At 36.6% G+C, this 16,643-nt stretch overlaps 1 protein-coding gene and 1 pseudogene across 3 annotated transcripts; both read left to right on the top strand.

Annotated features, from left to right (window-relative positions):
• The first annotated feature begins 798 nt into the window (after positions 1-798).
• On the top strand, positions 799-15,073 carry YIPF5 (Yip1 domain family member 5). 2 transcript variants are annotated; one of them, XM_081232789.1, is made up of 6 exons: positions 799-1,006; positions 1,528-1,647; positions 9,460-9,632; positions 10,496-10,641; positions 12,400-12,581; positions 14,076-15,073. In XM_081232789.1, the coding sequence occupies exons 2-6, from the start codon at positions 1,538-1,540 to the stop codon at positions 14,236-14,238; spliced, it is 774 nt and encodes a 257-aa protein (XP_081088915.1). In that variant the 5' UTR covers positions 799-1,006; positions 1,528-1,537; the 3' UTR covers positions 14,239-15,073. The 2 variants fall into 2 exon arrangements, with proteins under 2 accessions (XP_081088915.1, XP_081088916.1); XM_081232790.1 differs by lacking the exon at positions 799-1,006 and adding an exon at positions 1,035-1,222.
• On the top strand, positions 5,094-6,523 carry LOC308615282 (low molecular weight phosphotyrosine protein phosphatase-like; annotated as a pseudogene). Its single transcript has one exon. The product of its transcript is annotated as a low molecular weight phosphotyrosine protein phosphatase-like (transcript).
• Positions 15,074-16,643: the final 1,570 nt, after the last annotated feature.

Raw genomic sequence — 16,643 nt, 5'->3', positions numbered from 1 at the left:
GACAGGAAAAAAGGGAAACATCAGAAGAAACAAGAGAGATTAGAATTTTTTTCAGTAAGATCACTAAGTAGATGAAGCGATAGGTTATTGCATATTTTTGGTAACTAGAAACTCCGCTTCCTAGATAATGAAGCTTAAAGAGAGTACAACCATATAATTTATCATCCAAACTGCACTATTTTTGAAAATGAAAAGGGGACAGAATTAATAATTATATTGGAAAAAACAGGCATAACATAGGACAACGGGGCTGTGCCCACCAAATCAGGATAGTCATGCCACCTAGAATTCTGGATTGTACCTACATCAATAAATTCTAAAATTATTTGTAAAAGGTGGTAAGTTAGATAGTTGCATGAGCAATTTCAGAAATTCTTTGATGGAGTAGAAAACCTCAAAGGGTAGCTGCTTGTTCCTCTCTAGCATACACTCCTTGGTTTTTTGGTTTGTTATATACTTTTGCTACTGTTATTTTTGTTTGAAGGCAAGTGTGTTTCTTTTTATCTGTTTATTTTATTTTTACTTGTTTGTTTCGTTGGGGGGGGGTGTTTGTATGTGTATGTTGAGAGGTTCTTGCACGCTTTCACCCAGGCACTCGGTCTACTAAGTAACTCTCGCTCTCAAACAGCAACTCACAATTGCTGCGCCTGCGCCTTTCTGCCTCCACCGCTAACTAAGCCGCCGGAAGCTTTCCCCTCTTTCCATTGGCCCGCTGCTGGACTAGTTTGGTCGATACTGCGCATGCTCCATATAGAACCCTCTTTCCTCCGCCCCCGAACTCCCTCCATTGTCCGCCCCGGGCGTAAAGTCGCTAACACGCCTGCGCGAGCGGGCGTGCCCCGGAAGCAGTTCTTTAACCTGCTGACACGTAGCAACGGGGCTAGTACAGGGTCTTTAGTTGAGTTTGGGGACTTACTGGAGGCTGTCGGAGCCACCGCCACCACCGCCACCACCGCCACCGCCGCCTCCGCCGCCGCCGCCGCCGCCGCCTCCGCCTCCGCGTTTGGTGAGTGCCCAGTTCCGTGGCTCACCGTTCGGTTTCTCCCCGCACCTGGGCAGCGCGGCTTGTTGCCGCCTCTCGGCGCCGCGCCCCGGTCCTTTCGCTCAGACCTTCCCTCCCTTTCGGGCCTTGCTTTGACGAGGCCCCTGCAGGAGTCTGCGCTTTTCTGGCCGGCCCAGGCCTTATTTTGCAGGAGGCTGTCGTGTTGTCAGCTGTCCAGAGGTGAGGAATCATCTTTGTTGTTGTTGATATTTTAGACCCCACGGAACCCCTCCTCCCAACGTCCTTGCCCCGAACCCAAGACATATCAGCTCCTTGAAGTGGAGGTGTCTTCCCGGGCCTCGACTTAAGAGTCTAGACATTTCTTTAGCACACCCCACCCCCGACCCATCTTCCAAATGCTGCCCCCCAAAATTTTAGAAGAGTTATTTGCTGCCTTCTGAGGGTATTTGCTTAAGTAAAGTATCAGGACCGAATTCAGGAGGACCTTGGGCATAAGCAGTCTTTGCTGTTTCTTTTTATTGCAGATCATTTGCAATGTCAGGCTTTGACAACTTAAACACGGATTTCTACCAGACAAGTTACAGCATCGATGACCAATCACAGCAGTCCTATGATTATGGAGGAAGTGGAGGACCTTATAGCAAGTAACTTTTCAACTTTGCCCATTTACTTAGTTGAGATTGCATTGAAAACATGTACCCCGAACGTTTGGTTCTGCCTAAGAGTGAGTGTGTGAATATGTTCCGTATCATAATCTTTCTACCTCCGGAGAGATCTGTGACACTTGTTTGGGTTGGAAGGGATTGCCCTATTTAGGGTTTGGTATCTTATGCAAAATTTTCAGGTGTGCCATGAGTGGAAAAATAGATTCTTGAAGAACCTTTTTCTTGTGACAGTATTTGTACATCATTTAAGATATGGATAGAAGTTTTAAGTACCTAGAAGATAGGCTGTTTAGTCCACAAGACAAGTTAAAAATTAAAATCTTTTGACAGCCTGTTTAGTAGCTAAATCAGTCCAACTTTCAGACTTTATCAACTGTTAACTGAAAGCACTGAGTGACACCATTGAACAGTGTAAGCTCCATACTATGAATCATCAGGTGGTTTTCATAAAGCAGCTGATAATCACTTTTATTACTCCACACACCAAAACTTTATGATCAGTCAGTACACACAAATTGCCAGTTACAGACTGAAGTGAGGGGGACTCAAAACCTTTCATCCATGAACTGTTGAAAAAACAAAACCAAAACTCTGTTCTTTTTATAGTCCATGGTGTTTGTGGCAAAAAACTTAAAGCTTTTTACCAATCTCCTCTAGGGCATCATATTCTTAGTTTCTTAGGTCCTTAAAGTTAATCTTTTCAGCCTGCCATCCAGTGAAGGCGTTTCCTATACCAGGCCTACTTAACCCTTTTTAGATGGTCCAGGACCACTTTGAGAATCTTAGGAAAACTGTGGGCCTATTTCTGAGAAATATATGCACGCAAACACCCACAGTAATGTGCAAATGTCAGACAGTTTGTGTGTTACCTGATGTGCATCTATGGACTCTGAATTAAAAACCTAATGAAGATTGTCCCAGGATGAGGGCATGGAAAGGGTGCGTATCCAATCTGAGAGAAACATTAGTACTAGAATGTGTTTGAATTAATAAATCTGAATGAAAGTGCCCAAGAATTTAAAAAAGCAAAAATCAAATTCAACCCCACAGTATCATTTGTCTTGTATAGGCTATACTTTTTACAAAACAAAACTCCTTGAATCTGCTTATTTTTTGATACATTCTAAAGCTTCCCCCCCCCTAAAATTCAACACAGTGGACAATGGGAGTGAATATGTAAATAATGCTGTCTGTGAACCACTTTTTTTCTTTCTTTTAAATTCTCAATTACATACCATTGAAGATTTATCTCTTTTATCAGTTAATCGGGCAGAATTGGAAAAGTCATGTTGAGAAATTTCCACTCATTTATTTACCTAAATATGTGTTTATTGTGATTGTTCAGTGTATGACAGGGCAGATGAATATAAGATTGGTCAGGGTGCTGCAACAGGGGTTTGGAAAACCTGTCTCTGTATGTGGGCCTGTTTTTAACCAAATGATATTGATGTTTGGACTCAACAGAATTATTCCATTTAGATTGCAGCCTCCTAGCTTTATCTGTCTCTGCCTTTCTTTCCTATGTTTCTTTCTTTCTGTCCATGTTTGCATCTCTTAAAGGTGTGACTTATCTTTTCTTTACACTTAGCATCTCACTTCAGTTCTCCACACAGCAGAATATCTAAAGATATTCTCTTGCTAACTATTCTCACAATTCCATTGCAACCAAATCATGTACCAGTAAGCATTGCTTCTGTACTAGTGAAAAGGTTTCATTCCAGGTGCTTATATAAACATTACTGCCAGTTAACGAATGTGAGTTAATAGATGATGCTTAGGAAAATAAGAAGCCTAATGTGTTAGCAGTAATGACTGGGTTTCTGAACTTTATATAAAAAAAAAAATTGAACTCCTCTATATGTACCTATATGTATTGTTTCTGCACCCTAATGACATTTTTATGTCCATGTCAGTTTATCAAATAACATTTTGTTTGTTATGCCAACTTGGTAACAAGGATCAGCTAACTTTTATCTCTCTATTGATGAAAATCTAGGTTCAGATAGCATCTGACTTGGATTGTCTTCAAATTTGACTTGACATATTATTATTCCCTAGTTCTACATTTTTCCTATGAAGTCAGCTTTAACATTTTGCATAGTTTCCACTATGGGTACTGTACATTCATACATTTCATACAACAAAAAATAAACCCAAATAGTAAAAGGCCCTTTGATCTCAATCTGTCATATTGGACAGGTTCCACATTGTATTCTAGATATGCCTATAAAATATTTAGTAATACCAATTACATATTTTTTAAAGTCTTGAAAGCTAGTATTTTTTCATCTTCCGAAATAGCTAATAACACCTTACACATAACTGTGTAAGGATTTTGATGAACTTAAGTAGTCAACCCAGTATATTAAGATGCTTTTTGTCTTTGTTGTTGATACTGAGTGCTTCTGAGAGTATTGGTTTACATCTGCTGCTTTTCCTGCTGTAAAAGTGTTGATTTAGACTATAAAGGTCATGTCTACCATGTGGTGTTTTAGTTTAAAACCAACAGGAGTGAGTCAGGAATTTTCCTGAGCAGATCCTGCCAGAAAAGAAAAATTGTAAAATTCCACGGTGTTGTCTTTGTCACCTTGTATCCTGAAGAAGGAATGATGGTGCCACCTTTAAAGCTCTTATTTGTTTGCAGTGTTTCTTTTCCTTACATGAAATTTATGGGTCTGTATCAGTGTTTCTGAAGTGTGGCCTGCAGACCCAGAGGGTTCTTGAGACCTTTCAGGAAGACTTTAAGGTCAAAACTATTTTTGTAAAAATTCTAAGATGTTATATACCTTTTTAGGTGTGTTGAGATTTGCATTGATGTTGCAGAAGTAATAACTGGTAGAACTGCTGTTATCCAAATATGAGGCAAGACAGTGGCATCAAATTGTTCTAGTAATCATTATATTCTTCATCACACACTTGTTGGGGGTTGAGGGGAATCATTTTCACTTAAGGGTGCCCTTGATGAAGCTGTAAGAATTATTTTTTATTAAATGCTGATCTTGACAACACACATCTTTAGAAAAGTCTGTGTGACAAAATGGGAAACAGTCCTAAAGCACTTCTGCTTCATACTGAAGTACAATGATTATCTCTAGGAAAAGCCCCTGTGCAATTTGAGTCACAAGTTGATTCAGCCACTTTTTTGTGGAAACCATTTTTATTGGAAAGAACCTCTGACAGACAAACTATGGTTATTCGGACTTGAATAATTTCTCAAAAATGAGTGAAGTGACCTGTTACTTCAAGGAAAACAATTTACAGTATGTGTGGCCAATGATCAATTTCAAGTTTTCAGGTAAAAATGAGGATTTTGGAAAACTTGTATCCATCATTGTGAACTTGTCAGCTTCCCAACAATTAACCATTTTCTGATGAGATCAGTGGTGATATTAACAAATCTGATTTTTTAAAATTTATATGCATATTTTATATTAAGTGTGTCAATATTTGGAAGAGCTGCATAATTCATACTAATATTTTCTAAATGGCCAATGCATGGTGTTACAAAATCATACATGAATAATAAAGGATCCAATGAAAGTATAAGACAGATCAGTTTATTCTAATACAGCAGAGTCCATTAGCATTGTTTCTATTTCCATGTTGCAAGTTAAGTTTAAAAAACTACTACTTTGCTTTGCATTTTGGTGTTTCAAAAAGAATATTCGCTCTATGCACGCGGGAAGATGAAGATGGCCAAACAGGTGACCAAGTCAGTGCTGTTCGTGTGTCTGGGTAACATCTGTTGATCACCCATCGCAGAAGCAGTTTTCAGGAAACTTGTAACAGATCAAAACATTTCAGAAACTTGGGTCACTGACAGTGGCACTGTTTCTGACTGGACGTGGGCCAGTCACCAGATCCAAGAGCTGTGAGCTGCCCAAGAAATCATGGCATTAACACCGCATAAAGCAAGACAGGTTACCAAAGAAGACTTTGCCACTTTTGATTATATACTATGTATGGATGAAAACAACCTGAGAGATTTGAATAGGAAAAGTAATCAAGTTGAAAACTGCAGAGTGAAAATTGAACTACTTGGGAGCTACGATCCACAGAAACAACTCATGATTGAAGATCCTTATTATGGTAATGACGCTGACTTTGAGACTGTCTACCAGCAGTGTGTGCGGTGCTGCAGAGCCTTCCTGGAGGTTTGCTGACCCGGGTCCAGTCCTGCTGTGGCCCAGGCTCGTCCCACAGGCCCGCATTCTCAGTCAGGTGTCACAGTGTCACCATTCCCTAGCCAAGGCTGCAGCCCTTTCTTCAGTTGACTCACTGTTTCTTACCTTAAAAAATAATTGTAGATGGAAATCGGTTGTTGTGTTTGGCGGAAGAATGAATAAAAATTTTTGATTCAGACAGTTTATGGGGTAAGTGTTCTTAGACTAGTTGAACCTCCCACTTGGCCCCAGTTACAGAGATAGTGGAACAAACAAAATAGTAGAGCAGCAAAATAAAACATAATGAAGTAAAACATCACTGTAAGGCCTATCAGCGTCTGAGCCCATTGGCACTTCCAAGAATCTGCACTACCTCTTCCCTCTGTGTGGATGGGGCCCCTGCCCTGCACTACCTCTTGATGTCAGGGCCTGGTGTCCCGTGATGTTGGCGAGAAGTGTTCATATATGCGTAGGGTGCACGCTTGTGCATTTACAGGACAGGAAGGAAGAAGATTTGTGGGATTAATCTTCAGCACCTTCACGCCTTAGTTTGTGTCTGTCTAGTTGATTTCATAAGTCAGCGTAAGTGTTCCCGTTTGACCCACTTTGCCTCTGGAAATGTAATTATGTCCGGGAAGAAGGACACTTGTGTGCTGGTTTACCTTAGGGTCAGTTTGGGGACAGCGTCTGCTTTTACATGCATGTAATTAACCTGAATGTCAAATATAGATCAGCTTAGGTGGGAAAAAAATAATGAGTGGGAAAAAGTCCTTTTATGTTGGAATGCTTAAATATTGATATGTTAAGTATTCTTTTATCAATGCTTAGTTTATAGGCAAATATAGGTAATTTCTGTGCACTTGGAGATAGCTGATCTAAAATTCACATGAATATATGTCAGAAAAGATTGTTTTCAAATAAACTGGGGAAATTACAAAAATACAACTAAGGTGAAAAAAAAGAATATTCATGATAATCTGGAAAGGTTATTAAAATACTGTTTTCCAGCTACAGGTCTGCAACACTAGATCTTCTTCAAATACTTCAACTAAAACAGTATATCACAACAGAATGAGTGCAGAAGCAGATATAAGAATTTGCAGCTGTCTTATATGAAGCCAGACATTAATGAGATTGTCAAAAATAGAATACAGTGCCACTTTTCTCAGTAATTTTTTAAAATAATTTTTTCATAAAAATGTTTACGCTAACAGGTAATGGATTTATTGTTACTTTAAATGAATTAATAAGTATTTAAACATTTCTGTTTTAATTTCTAAAATAATAAATATTGATAGATATAACCCACATAAAAAAATTTAGGAGTTCTCAATAATAAATTTTAAGAGTATAATGGGTTCTAAGATCAAAGACTTTGAGAACCACAGGTTTATGTCATTCTTGTTTTTTCTGTTGCATACACATTCATATTCTCTCTCTTGCTCTCTCTGGAGAGAGAGTATAAAATACAATTTGTTTATGCAGACTGTAGAAACCTCCATATGGAGCTTTTCTAGCTCTTTCATAAACTCCAAGGTGGATTTATGATGCATCCTAATGGAGATCGACACAATAGCATATTTTACTAAATCAGAAAATGTGAGTTCTTGTTCTAATTCAACCAGCTAGCCCTGTGGAAACTCTGTGTGTGTGTGTGTGTGTGTGTGTGTGAGTGTGAGAGAGAGGGAGAGAGAGAAGATAGTAATCAAGGTGCTTGCATACCAGAATGACTAGGGAAATGCATGTATAGAAAAAGATATTATGGCTGTCTCTGCCAGGTAGGATTTGAGGGTAATTTTTTACTACAGTTGTTATAAGAGCTGGCTATTGGAATTAAAAAGTCTAGTTTTGAATCCGGGCACCACCATGGACAAATCATTTTAACCCAAATATGTTTCCACATTTTTGTAATGGAGAGGATGATAAAATTGACCTCCTAAAGAATTGTAGAGAGAATAATGTGAGATAACTCACATTAAACACTTAAAACAGTGTTTTATGCAGTAATATTCAAAAGGTTATTATTTATGTTTTTGGAAATTTTCAGTAGTTAATATATACCCATATATTACATATGACATTTTAGAATTAGTGAGTTTCAACAAATAATAAATATACAGGATTTTTAAAGGTGCAAAGGTACAAAAGTTTATAACCTGAAAATTAAGTCTTTTACTTCTCCTGTCTCTGGGTCCCTTTACCTATATAATTGTGTATATAATGTATGTGTATATATATACACACATGCACATAGATATGCATACATATTCTAAAAAGCATAGTCACAGTGGGTGAATATGGTATATACTATTCTGAATATTAGATTTTTTCCTCCCCACTGAATATTTCTTGATTATCATTTCTTACGAGTACAGACAAAACTGCCTCACACCTTTAAAAAGGTGCAGAGTAGTCTGTGCCTGTATCACAGTGTAGTTACTGATAGCTATTTATGTTGTTTTGGTTTCTACTTTTTGCTATTAAAATAATGCTGTAGCGAATTCTATATTTTATAGCTAGAAAAATAAATAGTATTTTTTTAAGCATGTATTGGACTAGCGTGGTAAGTCATGAGAATGAGAGCTATGTGTAGTTGAAACTTCACCTTTGATTTGCTTTTAATCAAGATGTTCAGTTAATTTAAAAATTAGATTTAATTTTAAAATCTCAATAATGAGATTAGATTTTTTGTATTTTTCAAAATGGAATTATAAATTTTTAAAGATAATTAGACTAAAAGATCTCTAAGGCTTCTCAGCTCTCATTTTTAAAGTATCTTACTTTTACAATAGTTACTTTACTTCTTTATTTCTTACCATTGATAGATAAGTCATATTTTTCTGGAACATAATAAAACAGGTCTTTAAAAGATATTGCTTCAATATCTTTCTGTTCCCTGTTGTTTTCATCACTAAAAAAGCCATGGTAAGGTTTCCTTCTAAAATGCAAGATTTGTTATAGTACATAGCAAAGGAGACAATAGGTATACAATTACTTTGAAAAATTAAAAGCACTATTTAGATGCAAGGTGTGCTAATAATGTTTGTTATATTCAGAAAGCTTTCACAAGAAAGAAGCTTGATTTTTTTCCACTTCTTGAAATTGATGGTTGTTCTTAAAGAGATTTACCCACTTGCAAAAAATAACATACTACAGAGAATAAAGAAGAATGATTTTATACTCATTCATTCTCATGGAGAGATCTGAGTTACAGTGGAAAATTAACGTAACATGCAGTACAAAGTCTGTCATCCTGAGTTTTTATTCATAGTCTTGGGCATAAATTTTATTTCACAGCTATCTTTATGTACGCTCACTAAAGGGGAAAATACAAGAAAACGTTTACGTTTTCATTTGTTGACCTCCTGATGTTTAAAAGCTTAATAGTTTGTGAAATGTTTAAGCACCGCATAAGTGAGTTTTAGCATCATCAGGAAAATTCTCTATAAAATACAGACAACTTATTGTAGACAATCAGCTTGATCTTAGTAATTAATTTCAACCACTGTTTATAAAAACTGGCAAAGAGATATCCTGGGAATTGCATGACTAAGATTTTCTGCCTGTCGGGAATATCAGTTTGGGGCGTTGACATAATTCTGAGAAATGTAACTTACTTTTATTGTAGACAGTATGCTGGCTATGACTACTCGCAGCAAGGCCGGTTTGTCCCTCCAGACATGATGCAGCCACAACAGCCGTACACTGGGCAGATTTTCCAGCCAGCTCAGGCGTATACTCCAACTACGCCTCAGCCATTCTATGGAAACAACTTTGAGGATGAGCCACCTTTATTAGAAGGTATGATTGGTTGCAACACTTGATAGTACTCTATAGTACCCAGCTGGTCAGTGAAAATAAATCTTAGTTTGGAGAAGTTACCCTTTTCTTTAAAAGAATAATATTGTAGAAAACAGTTTTCTACTAAAGTGACTCATTTGAACAGAGTATATATGAAACCACATTGAGCCAGGAGGACCAGATTTTTAATAGATCTTTATAAAGTGATAATAAAGTATGTCAGTATATGAGCAGAGTAACTTTTCAGATTATTATTGAAATTCTATCAGTGGAAGAAATGAGAGGAAATGGCGTGGTATTGATTATTCTGCATGGAAATAAACTGACAGAGCTAGTAACATCACTGGAAAGTATGGTGTTTTTCAAATTGTATCCCAAAACACAAAAAGCAGTAGTTCTAAAGTGTTTTTTGTTTTTTGTTTTTTTTCGATCAGATAACGCTTTGAAAGTCTAGTGAAAGCTATGCATACTCTCCTCAGAAAAAGGCACACACATGCAGAGAGATGTAGTTTTGTATACATTTTCACAGGGCCTCCAGTGTTCCTGAAGCCTCAGGTATAGAGTCCCTTACTGTTAACACTGTCCACATATTCTTTGCTATGCAGACATAGCAGAGTGTCCGTTTCATCATGTCCCTACCTGTTTCTAACATCAGACCAGAAATTGGATATTTGTGGAATAAACACCATAATCAGTAAAGACTGGTATTGAGGACTCACCAAAGTAATATCATCTGATATTGCTAGATCACTCTTTTGATATTTATTGGTGGTTTCATTTTTTCTCCTGTTACAACATAGATTCTGGTAAACTAAAAGTATATCACAAATCCTGATTGACTTCCTTATTTTCTTTTTCTTTAGAATTAGGTATCAATTTTGATCACATCTGGCAAAAAACACTCACAGTGTTACACCCATTAAAAGTAGCAGATGGCAGCATCATGAATGAGACTGATTTGGCAGGACCAGTGGTGTTTTGCCTTGCTTTTGGAGCCACATTGTTACTGGTAAGATGTTAGTTGCAACTCTCAGTGTGAGATTAAATGTTCCACCAAGAGCCTTCATTGAGACTCTGCTTATACAATCAAGTCTTCGATGTGTCTTAAATAGTATTGAGTTGTTTGAATTTGTACCTATTCATTACTTCTCCATTGATAATAGATATAGTGTATTGAGAAATCATTTCTTGTTCCACTAAGTGCTTCAGTTATTAGGGAAAAATATTAATAAATAAATATTGTATGGCTTTAGTCTCTCATCAAAATTCCTTCCTTTCAAAAACTGACAAAATTTTTAGCTTATTGCTGTTTTTTAAAATTTCATCATTGGGTGGTGTTTTGTTGTAGCAATGCTGGTCTTCTATATATTATTTTAACATTTAATGAATTGAAACATTAAAAGTCCCTATCTCCCATCTCCCTAAGAATGTTAAAGCATATTGAAAATGAAAAGTTGTAAAGATAATTATTACTGTTTGTTTTGTTTTATGTCATGGCTGAATTAGAAGAGGTAAATGACATAATGGATCAAAGATGGACTCTTTAGTCAGAAAAACTGGGTGTGAACTCAGTGCTCCTACTCTGCCCTTGAGCAAAGTCACTTCATCCTTCACCTCCCTCTCATAGATAATACTATGCTTCCCACCTAACAAGATTGTTTTGGAGATTAAGCAAGACAGGTTATGTGAGAACACTTTGAAAAGTTTAAAGCACTGTATAAGTATAAGGTTTTATTATTACTACATGAGTGTAGTAGTGAACTCAGCTGAGCCCTTTTAAACTTCTACACTCTTACTCAAGTATTTACAAGTATTGGTTCTAACAAAAATCCCAAGGATTTTGCTATTTAATGTAATCTGTGGAGACATTCTCCCAGTTGAGTTTTATATGTCAAACATCTGACAAACCAGGCACTTTTTAAAGGCTTCTCTGTGGACTGATTTTAGTGATAGCATAACCTGAATACAATGTTTGTTCACATAGCTGGACTAAGAATACTAACTACAATTAAGCTAACGTTTACTGCCCTAAGACTGTTCAGTGCTGTCTTTTATAAGAGCAGAATTTTTAAGGTTTGTGTTTGTTTGTTTGTCAGAGAACTGTATAAAGCAACCAACAATTTGGAAAAACAATGAAAGAAGAAAATATATTCCATTATATTCCTCTTGCCCAGTTATTAACCACTTTTCTTTTCTCCTCCCCTCCTCACAGAACCCTGGCTTCCTGCTTATCCTGGCTTCCTTTCTCCTAATTCCTCTAACACCCATGTAAAGTGAATAATGAGATTATTTCTGCTGTTAAAAAGATTATAGCTACATCTGCCAATGAGAATAAATTGCTTCAGGGCAATTTTGGTGGAATTTGGGTACTTTCAAGTGATATTAGCTACTATCCAAACATCTGAATGGCTTTCCATCTTGTCTCTGTAGTTTATTTGCTTAAAACCAGCCAGATTTCTTTTTAGAAATCTACTACTTTAGGTGATCATACCATGATTTTATATCTTTGTTGAATTCTATGCCAAGCTCAAATGATAACTAGAAAACGAAAAACAATATCTGTGTGTTGGGAGGTGGATATTTTAAACCTCTTAAGAAGGATATAAAAGCCAGTCTGCTCACTGTTTTACTTCTCCGTATAAAGAATAGGTACCTTTGTGGATTTTAATGCTCACAAATTGAATATCTTCTATGAGTGCCATTTCAGGTGAAAGAAGCCAACAATAACTATTTTGCCCTTAACCTGTAATCTTTTCTTTACCCATAGGCTGGCAAAATCCAGTTTGGCTATGTATATGGGATCAGTGCAATTGGATGCCTAGGAATGTTTTGTTTATTAAACTTAATGAGTATGACTGGTGTTTCCTTCGGTTGTGTGGCAAGTGTCCTTGGATATTGTCTTCTTCCCATGATCCTGCTTTCCAGCTTTGCAGTGATATTTTCTTTGCAGTAAGTGCTGGTCTTTATTTTGGGGGTTGATTGACCAATTCTGTGTAATAGGATTTACCTCACCATCAGTTTGAGATAAATCACTGATTCAACAACCTATTAAATAGTACCTCTTATAAGTGAGGACTGTGTTGTATATTTCTCAGTGATGAATAATGGAAGTGAGAATAAGTTTAAAACTCTTTTATACCATCTCTGCTTTTACCTATGATAAAGAATTTAGTTTTTTGCATACTTAGCAGTGTCCATAAACAAATTGAACAGTGGCGATTGTTAACTTAAATACTGCATGGAAAAGGTCAGGTTGTTTAGAATTATACTTACCCTCTCTTTGGTATTTTTTATACCATATCTGACTTCTTAAAGATATCGGGCATATGCTAAGTGGTTGAATAATAAACACATATTCTCTCTTTAGCAGCTTTTTAACTAAACATGGAGCATTCTTTTTATGGAAGAGGCTGTTACTAGCCTACCATGTTCTCAGATGTACACAGCTTTAAATATGTGTTATATTAAAATAATATTTTAGGGCTTCCCTGGTGGCGCAGTGGTTGAGAGTCCGCCTGCCGATGCAGGGGACACGGGTTCGTGCCCCGGTCTGGGAAGATCCCACATGCCGCGGAGTGACTAGGCCCGTGAGCCATGGCCGCTGAGCCTGCGCGTCCGGAGCCTGTGCTCCGCAACGGGAGAGGCCACAACAGTGAGAGGCCCGCGTACCGCAAAAAAAAAAAAAAATAATAATAATAATAATAATAATATTTTAGGTAAGGTTAAAAATAAAGGTATAAATACAGCTAATAAAACTGCTTCTCGTGGCCAGTGCACAGATGCTCTCTCAACGGTTCAAGCTCCTCCTCGTGGCTAGTGCTGGACGACCAAAGATTGAGCTTTGTTACACTTAAAGAATGCAAATGAAGGTTTAGGAGAAGAGTATATATCACCTATTTGGTAGTAGAGATTTGGCAGGATGATGGCCTCACAGTGTCCCTGCCTCACTCTTCTCATTTGTTAAGATTGATATATTTACATTCAAATTGTACACACAGTATTTTCTACTGAAACAGCGTTTTCCAACCGGAGTTAGTTTTGCTACCAGGGGACACTTGGCAATGTCTGGAGACAATTTCAGTTGTGAAAAACTGTGGGAGGCATGGGTGCTCCTGGTATTTTATGGCTGGAGGCCAGGATGCTGCGTAACTTCCTAACGATGGACAGATACACCCCCACAGCAAAAGCGTGTCCACCCCAAATGTCAGTGCTGCCAAGGCTGAGAAACTGTGCTAGATTAAGGAGCAAGATGTGTTATAGACGAGCTTTTTATCACATGAAATAATGGAATTCACTGTGAGGCACATTTCAGCATTTGAAAAACATCTTGATTATTTCTGCGGATATCTACGTGTGGATTTTTAAGTGCTTTTTTAAAACGTATGTAACTAATCTCATCTACTGTTTCTCTCCCCTCCCCCTGTTTTTCCTTGTCGGCTACAGAGGAATGGTAGGAATCATTCTCACTGCTGGAATTATTGGATGGTGTAGTTTTTCTGCTTCCAAAATTTTTATTTCTGCATTAGCCATGGAAGGACAGCAACTTCTAGTAGCATATCCTTGTGCTTTGCTATACGGAGTCTTTGCCCTAATTTCTGTTTTTTGAACTGAGTTTATCTGGGATGTGGACATCATTGGGCCAAATAGCAAAAAGGACTTTGAACTCTTAAATTGGACCAGCAAACTGCTACAGTACAACTCTCGTGCAGATCTGATGTTTGACTCTTGGAGCAATGGAAGTAAATACGTATCTTTTGTTCATTTTTATAGAACTTTTGAATACTATATTGGATTTACCTGCAGTATGACTAGGTTTAAATGTTTGTGCTAATACAAATAAGAAGTGCTATTTCTTTCGTGTTCCTGCAGCCTTAGAAAAACAGCTCTTCTCCTTGCTAACTATATATTATGATGTTTCTGATGGATTTTTATCAACTGTGGGAAACTAATAACCACAGAGATAATAATCTTTCTTAAAAACAACTCATAATAAAGAAGACATAAGACTTACTGGAGAAATATTTTTCCAAGGAGTTAGGAAATAAAAATTACCTGTATTCTCAAGTCAGGTGCAGTTGAAGCAAAAAAGTGATCCCAATGTGAAGTTTTATGAGTTTGCACTTCAAAAGTTTGACAGTCCTCTAAATTATCTCATGGAATTTTAGCTAAATTCAGCGATACAAGTCGTTCACAGTCTACCTTATTGTAGATGTGAAATGTGAACATCTCTTCAGATACTAGCATTAACTAAACCATAGTGACCTAGACTCTGCATTAATGCTCATAATTGGATCTCCATGTTTCCCAGGAAAAAGAAAATCACTAACCTTTTTTGCGAAGAATATTTAAAATGTCACAGTTTCAGTATTGCAGTTTCAATGTAAAGTACATTTGATGCTTATTAATTAAAAATTTCCCAATTAATTTAAAGTGTGTTGTTGAGTTTACTTTTGCTAGCCCACTGTTCTTGGTGTTCCATTTTCTTTAACTAGGGTCTGGTTTTGACTTGTATTCCCAATTTATTTTAAGCTTTAAGAATAGTGGTCATCTAGTATAGAATCAAAAAATGAGATTAAACAAAAAGCAGTTTGCTTTGAGTTACAACATTATTTCCTTGTATTGAATTTATTTGGTTAATATTGTCATGTTCTCTTGTCAGAAAATCTGTAAGAAAATACCATATCTTGTATATTGATGATTGGCTTTTTCTGGAGCCAGATTCTGATTTTGGACAAAGCTCAGTTAGTTACGAGAAAGGTGCCATACTGGGAGGGAAAATGTTGCTTTTTTTTTTTTTTTTTTTTTTTTTTTAAGAGGAGACTTTCAGACTAAATAAAAAGAAATGCCATGCTGACATATTCATGGTTCTTTTTTAGAGCTAGTGTTCAACCATAAAAGGTTAAAATAATAAAACATACTTCTTACAAGAAGATCATGATTTCTGCTCTCTGGAATTACATAAATTTGTTTTCCTTCATTAATATTTAATCTTCTGGAGGAATGCACTCACTAGTAATTAGCTATTGGCTGGGTTTTTAAACTTACCAAATTGTTTTAGAATATTTTTTATTATAATCCTTGGATAGTATCTTTTTTGCCTTTTTTAATTCATTTTATAAGTGTAAACAATTCTTCCTAAGTAAATGTAATGGGTGCCTTCTGTTAATATCCAGTTCTTCCTAATGAAAAGGGTACATGATGCTTTGGGAATTAAAATTTCCCTCTGTTGGTTAGACTTAAGACCACTAATCTTCAGCTAAATTCCCTAAATGGATCAACTTGTTTTCTTATTTTTTTGCCTCCACCCCCAACAAAATAATTTTTAGTTTAAATCAATAATGTAGAGATTTTTGTTGTTAGTTGTCTTTTATTTAACCCCAAAATGATTAGTTGCAAAACTATTTTATATTTATTCTGTCAAAACAGGTATACAGTAGAATTGCCTTTGATATAAGAGTTGAGTTCTCAAGTTTGCTTGTTTACATGAAGAGCCATGCATGGCCAAAATTTCTCTTTTATAAAACTCTCTTATCAAAAATACAGTATATGTAGCCATATTTGTGCATACTTTAAAAACGGACATAACTGTGTCTCAGAAATACGATGTGGTAATGTTTTTCTTTAGCATCGGAATAGATTTCTGCTTCATCAGCTAAGTACCAGGAAGAGCATATGGTTTGCTTTTAGGTCCATTTTATACCAAAACCATGCATGTACCTTTAAGTACTGGAGATGCTCTCAGCATCACTAAAAGCTTACCCAGTGACTGTCTCTGAGTAAAACTCTTTGTGAGTGGACTTTTCAGGTTCACTCACTCAAGCGAGTGTGTTGTTTATGCAAGCATGTATGCCAAAGACATGCAGTTGATTTTACATATAGTATAAATATATATTTTACAACTTTGCTGTAATACGTTTACCAATGGGTGTTTTCAAGAGCTGTATAACAAAGCTTATAGAAATAGGCATTCTTTCGCCAGATATAGTTATGCAGATAATGAAAAATTCTGTA

The sequence above is a fragment of the Mesoplodon bidens genome, assembly GCF_964165515.1.
Source record: "Mesoplodon bidens genome assembly, chromosome: 4".
Classification (NCBI taxonomy): domain Eukaryota; kingdom Metazoa; phylum Chordata; class Mammalia; order Artiodactyla; family Ziphiidae; genus Mesoplodon; species Mesoplodon bidens.
The sequence above is the reverse complement of the archived record's forward strand: the minus strand, read 5'-3'. Positions and strand labels throughout refer to the sequence as shown.

Excerpts from the sequence above, each read along its gene's own strand:
- YIPF5 (XM_081232789.1), top strand. The coding sequence starts at position 1,538 with ATGTCAGGCTTTGACAACTTAAACACGGATTTCTACCAGACAAGTTAC. Across the intron at positions 10,642-12,399 it reads TTGGAGCCACATTGTTACTG|GCTGGCAAAATCCAGTTTGG; the intron begins GTAAGATGTTAG and ends CTTTACCCATAG. Across the intron at positions 12,582-14,075 it reads GCAGTGATATTTTCTTTGCA|AGGAATGGTAGGAATCATTC; the intron begins GTAAGTGCTGGT and ends TGTCGGCTACAG.